Consider the following 6,603-nt stretch of genomic DNA (forward strand, 5'->3'; position numbering starts at 1 on the left):
TATTTTTCTTCTATATTTCTAAATATATTACGTTTAAGGAAAAAACAGAGCTTACCGATGCATCGTACTTATTTTTGTCGACATTTCCATATAAAATTTATTCTTTAATAAGGTACGGTTTATAATGTACAAGTCACTAAAGCATTATTGTACAATTCAAATATGTAACTATAAATCAATAAAATATTTAAACACATAAATATGCATTAAAGTATAACCCATGTTATGTTTTAGTTTATAAATTCTGAAATTATAAATTTAGTCCTTCATTTATACAACTCACATTACAAAAACAAAGCAATAGAATCAACTCAAATTAATGTTGTACGAATTTGTAACGGCTTCACAAAAAGTATGAAGGCCAAACTTAAACCGTGGGCATAACCGTTAGCAACGGGTTTTCGTCGAAAACCAAAAACGACCGGCCAGAAGTTAATGGAAAAAATTAACCGTGAAATCAAGCCATTGACTAGCTTGAATGGTTTTACGGTTTTAAATCAAACAACAAACACCCGTAAACTTGTTACATGGTTACCAAGGTATGTGTTTCCCGCTCACCCGCCTAGTATACATATATATTACGCTGAAGAATTTTACTACCGTGCCAGCATAACGACCTTCAAATAGTAGCTAGCAACACTCCGCTAAGAAGAAAGCCCCACTTCTAAAAAAAATATCAATTCACTTTCCAGTCACTAACTAACGAAGAGATATATCATCCCTCAGCCGGTGGTTCCGCCGATAGAGTTGCAGCAGCGGTTGAGTACACAACACAACACTGTCTCCTCTTGCAAAATATCAATTCACTCCAACAAAAATCTCAATGCTCAGCTTCCACAGTTAATTTCTACTTCTAAATGACGTCACATCTCACTCTCCTTCCGTCATACAACCTCCTCTTCGTAACCACTCCACAACCTCGCTTCTCTCAATTCCGTCCACGTCACGGCCGCAGCCTGCTCGCTGCAGTTTCCGCCAGTAAAACAAGGTCTGCTAGCTCATTGTGTATTAGTAATCAGTTAATTGAGTTTCGATTAAATGTGATTTTGATTTTGATTTGATGTGGTAGTGTTGCCGCTAGGAAGCAGACGAAGACCAATGCGGATCTCTGTAACGATTTGCGCGAGTTTGTTTCAGAAGTTGGACTTCCTGATGGACATGTGCCTTCCTTAAAAGAGCTTTCGCAGCACGGCAGGTTTAGTTTGTAGCATTACAGCTATTTAAAATAGTTTGATTTGTTGCATGTATGAATATTGCACTTGTTGAAAACCTATTACAGAAATTGCTGGAAAACTTAGGAACAGTTAGTTAGTTAGTTAGAATCTAAGCAGTTAATGTGGAAAAATATCGACTGATATCTGAGATATCGGTTATCGGCTTATCGCAGTGAGACATCTTTTATTTTTAATATCATGTAAAATTCATATATATAACATTTTAACACTTATAATTCAGTATAGTCTCATACCATTAACAAATTAACCTTTTGCAAATTGCAAAACACTAACAATCGTGGCAAGTAAAAATTGATTAAGACTTAAAACACTAACATTGAACACTAAAAGTTGATAGTTAAGACTTAAAGCGCTGATATCGGGAATATCAGTGATATATTGGTCAAATATCAGTCCAATATCGGTCAATATTGCTGATATTATCGGTACCGATATTCTGATCGATATTTTGACTGATATTTCGCCAAGGGACCGATAACCGATATATCACTGGTATATCAGTGATATATCGTCGATATCGACTGCATAGGCTAGAATTAATCTTATCTATTTGATTGTGGTTTGATTCCTTGAGCAAATCTGCGGACGCATACGAATGCTGTACTTGTTGAAAACCTATCACTGTGTTATGGTCGTTCTCATATTACAAATTGCTTGAAAATTTAGGAACAGTTAGTTAGTTAGTTAATTAGTTAGAATGGATTACTAAATGAAATTGAACTTTGAGGTGTGTACCAGCAACTGAGACCTTTTTATTAGTGTGTGCTTGGCTTGCACTGAACTCAAGTGTGTATATCTACAGTAACAAGCATACTATTGTATATTAGTTGAGGTGAGCTAAGATGGAAAACCAAATTTACAACCTGTGGAGCAACCTAGTTGAGCTTTGGATACACAAAAACATCTTTCCGTGTTAGGAAGACTCTCTAATATCATACTTCAATTGGCTAGATATTTCGTGATGTTCCCCGTGTGCATATTGGTTACTCCAACATCTTCATATGGCATTATGGCTTCTATGGCACAGATATGCTCTCTACATTAAAGCATCTAATATTCTTTCTTAGAGATGATCAAACCATCTAGAAGGGCCCTTTACGATATTGTTTTATGATTTTCTGTAAAGTCAGTGCATCTCCAACCTTACTATTAAAATATTCGTATATAATCAATTAACCATCTATCCAATATGGGCTGCAGTTTTAGCTCAAATGTAATGTTACAATAGAAGTGATCTTGTGCATATGCTGTCTTTTGACTATTCAACATTATAGCAGTAAAGCATAGTAGGTTCTGTCGATATTACTAGATCTTGATGCATGCTGCATTTCCATCCATCCTTCACGCCTGCACTCATTATGATACCAATGTGTTTCTCCTCAATCTTGTGACAACATATAACAAAATATAATGAGTGAATTGATAATGAGACAGTGTATGCATATGACTTAATAAAGGAAGGGTTACAGAATCATCCTCACATTGTCCTATTTGCAAAATGACACATACAGTTTGGTTACTTAAAGACCAAGTTGTCTAGTAGCACATATACGGGCAGTCTAGCCTTATGCAAGCTGTAAAGCTGTCATATTCAAGTAGGCAAATTTTGTAGGGTCATTTGCAAGTATGGCATACCATGTGGTTGCTTGTGTGCCTCTCTTTCAGCAACTTCTTTCCTTGATACTCATGGAGATTCATTGGAACTTTTATATAAATCGAAGGCTATATGTGAAAGACATCTATGTATTGTGTGATTTGAGTTGTATACTCACACTTTTCAAAAACATACTTTTTGTAAAAAGATATATATTTTATGTTAATGGAAATTATTTCCATTTCTAACAACTCTTTCTGAATTCTCGCCTTTTGTTCGTACATCATTGTATAGGCAAGATCTTGCAAACATTGTGAGACGGAGAGGATATAAATTTATTAGAGAGCTTCTTGCAGCCTCTGAGGAGATCAAAGTATCTGATTCTGATGTAGATGGGAGCTTGACTGAGAATGAAGCTACTACAGCAGAAGTTGAATTCACAGGTGGATTTTATCGGTTTCTTTCAATTATTATAGTCTAAAATCTTAATAAACGTATTAAAATGCTTCTTGCAGTTTCACAAGAGATCATTGTATCTGAGTCTCATGTGGAAGGGAGCTTGACTGAGGATGAAGCTAATGCATCAGAAGATGAATTGACAGGTGGATTTTATTGGTTTTTTTATTTATATTATAAAATCTTTTTAAACTAATTAGAATGCTTCTTGCAGCCTCACAAGAGACTGAAGTATCTGATTCTCATGTAGAAGGGAGCTTGACTGAGGATGAAGCTTATACATCTGAAAATGAATTGACAGGTGTATTTTATTGGTTTTTTCATCTATTTATATTATAAAATCTTACTAAACTTATTAGTTAGCTTCTTGCAGCCTCACAAGAGATCAAAGTATCTGATTCTCATGTAGAAGGGAGCTTGACTGAGGTTGAAGCTAGCAAAGCAGAAGATGAATTGACAGGTGGATTTTATTGGTTTTTCATTTATTTGTATTATAAAAAAATCTTACTGAGCAATCATTCTAAAAAGGCCTGGATGAGAATAGAAAGGAGTTGACTGGGTACATGTTACCACCACATGAAGACATGTTAGGCGAAGGTTCAACCAAAGCATCGTTGCAGGAAAAAGTAGCAAAATTTATTCAGAGTGGAGAACTGGAAGAAATTGAAGGCTTAGGCAAGTTACATTTAATAATACTTAACTTGCATTTATTTCATTAATATTTTGAATATTAGTTTACCTCTTGGTGTTTTTTGATGTTCAGGATGTGACCAGCCAAGCAGTCAAGTTCTTTCTGAATCTGAGTCGGCGAGTTTAGAGAATGGAAGTATATTAACATCCCAGCTTGTAAATTCAACATCTCAATTGAGGTTTGCTTTGCTACTTAGTTACATTACTTACACATTTGTGTAATTTAAATATTCCGGCGTGTATGTTTAATCATATGGTTTAATAATTCTTAAATATTCATCGATATCCTTTGTAGTAATATTACCTCCAATGATCAAGTGGCAAGTGATGAGGCTGCTAACACTGATAAAGACTTGGAAGCTGAGGTCGTTACATATCAACTGATTCATTTCACATAAAATTTCACACACACTCACACTCACACTCACACTCACACTCACACTCACACTCACACTCACACTCACACTCACACTCACACTCACACTCACACTCACACTCACACTCACACTCACACTCACACTCACACTCACACTCACACTCACACTCACACTCACACTCACACTCACACTCATATGATCTTCTTTGTGTAAGATAGATAATAACAGAGGAGGATCAAGCTGAAATCAATCGTATCAAAGTTATGCTGGTATAAGATTCATCTCCCATATCATTCATCAGGAGATTGCTATTAGATCTTCACACGTATATAAAGTTTCTAACTGTTTTCTATGTGTTTAGCATACCAAGGAGTTGGAATTGTCTCGGCTGAAGGAACAGATTGAGAAGAACAAGGTAGTTTTCTGGTTTCATACTGAATCCTTATGTAATGTATTTGTCAAACTATAAAATAAGTTCATTCCATCTTTTGGAAGCAACCGTTATAAATTATCAACGCATCCTGCTTCCACAGCAAGCCTTGTCTGAATTACAAGCTAAAGCTGAAACAGAGATAAATAAAGCTCAACAACTTCTTTTGGATAAAGATGCGGAGTTAGTTGCCGCTGAAGAAAGCCTTTCTGGATTAAAACAAGTAATTTCTTCTCATTTTCCATTAAGTTTGCCAACTTTTTTTTATTGTTTATAATATTTAAATCAACAATCACAAACATAGAATTTTACCATTAACGTAAGCTTCCACTTTTCCAGGTTCAAATGGAGTACTGGGGTGAAGGTGAAACTGTACAGGTGGCAGGGAGCTTTAACGGGTGGCATCATGGTGTAACTTTGGATCCACAGCCTTCTTCAAATATCACCGACCCTGTTGAACTGAGGTAATCATATTTGACACTAATTAGTAATTATAGAAATAGCCACATAGCCATATAGGAAACTATGGACCGTTTAGTTTTCAGTTATATGCTTAAATGACGACTTTTAACTTCGAAGAATTATATTATGCCAGGAATACTAGGTTGTGGAGATCTATGTTGTGGCTATATCCTGGGATCTATGAGGTACGTGACATTCACTCGCATCAAATTGTTATCTTGAATAAATAGAGTATTATTTAAAGCTTGCAATAACTGCAGATCAAATTTATAGTTGATGGCAAATGGATGATTGATCCCATGAAAGAAGTGGTAACCCGTGGATCCATACAAAATAATGTTCTTCGAGTTGATAGATGACTGATTATGAATATTGCCATGTGTACATACCATTCAGGTATCATAAGTTTTATTTCCTTCTCTTTTTTTCTTTTTGAGTGAACTGTGGTTTTCGTCCCCTTGGTTTGTCCAAATATGCGATTTTAGTCCAATAGTTTCAAATTTGCGATTTTCGTCCCTGTGGTTTCATTTCACTTGCAATTAAACCTAAATTCACTAATCCTGTTAAGTCTGGTCGTTAAACCCATCAGAGTGTCCTTCACGTGAGGGGCAGTTTTGTCCTTTTATCCAAAATACACCCCAGCCCCTCACATGAGGGGGCTTGCGAATTAGGACTGCGGTTTATTTGGGGAGAAAAAGGACAAAACTGCCCCTCACGTGAATGACACGCTAATGGGTTTAACGACCAGACTTAATGGGATTAGTGAATTCGGGTTTAATTGCAAGTGAAATGAAACCAAAGGGACGAAAATCGCAAATTTGAAACTATTGGACTAAACTGCAAATTTGGACAATCCATAGGGACGAAAACCACAGTTTACTCTTTCTTTTTTGATATGGGATTTTTGAAATGAAATAGTTTGAGATGGCTTGTTTTTCGGTTGTCAGATGTTGATGATTAGGTAGGTGACAGTTAATGGATGTGGTACAATCAACATGTAGAGAAGAGAAAGAAAAGAGGTCTTATATGATCAATCACTTGTTTTTTGTATTCATAATGTAGTTTAGATTTCCCTTGACTCGAATTGGTGGGATCTTGTGGCTCATGGACTATATAAAGTAATGAACCCATCGTGAGCCGGTCATTACACTTGAGGATTGGTTCGACCACTTATGATGATGCTTGTGGACTTTTGATAATTTTAAAAGAAATGCTAAAAAGTGAAAGTGAAAATATGGTTGCAACTCAAATCATTTATACCCATTTAAATGGATACTATTAACTGAACTGAACCATGAATGAACGAAAATTATTAACACTAAAATAGACGGATTTCTCGAATTTTACCTTCAATACCGG

General features: G+C 35.7%; 1 protein-coding gene across 1 annotated transcript; it reads left to right on the forward strand.

Annotated features, from left to right (window-relative positions):
- The first annotated feature begins 857 nt into the window (after positions 1–857).
- Positions 858–6,322, forward strand: LOC143575334 (protein PTST homolog 3, chloroplastic). The gene is made up of 15 exons (XM_077059740.1): positions 858–988; positions 1,070–1,195; positions 3,124–3,272; positions 3,345–3,431; positions 3,659–3,745; positions 3,814–3,954; positions 4,049–4,154; positions 4,271–4,340; positions 4,571–4,621; positions 4,714–4,767; positions 4,886–5,005; positions 5,122–5,246; positions 5,378–5,429; positions 5,505–5,640; positions 6,192–6,322. The coding sequence occupies exons 1-14, from the start codon at positions 858–860 to the stop codon at positions 5,601–5,603; spliced, it is 1,398 nt and encodes a 465-aa protein (XP_076915855.1). The 3' UTR covers positions 5,604–5,640; positions 6,192–6,322.
- The last annotated feature ends 281 nt before the right edge of the window (positions 6,323–6,603 follow it).

This window comes from Bidens hawaiensis, unplaced genomic scaffold (genome assembly GCF_021521415.1).
Source record: "Bidens hawaiensis isolate Kalapana, Puna unplaced genomic scaffold, B.hawaiensis_p1.1 tig00001412_1, whole genome shotgun sequence".
Taxonomy (NCBI): domain Eukaryota; kingdom Viridiplantae; phylum Streptophyta; class Magnoliopsida; order Asterales; family Asteraceae; genus Bidens; species Bidens hawaiensis.

Coding starts and splice junctions, on each gene's coding strand:
- LOC143575334 (XM_077059740.1), top strand. CDS start 858: ATGACGTCACATCTCACTCTCCTTCCGTCATACAACCTCCTCTTCGTA. Junction 989..1,069: donor GTTTCCGCCAGTAAAACAAG/GTCTGCTAGCTC, acceptor TTGATGTGGTAG/TGTTGCCGCTAGGAAGCAGA. Junction 3,746..3,813: donor AGCAGAAGATGAATTGACAG/GTGGATTTTATT, acceptor CATTCTAAAAAG/GCCTGGATGAGAATAGAAAG.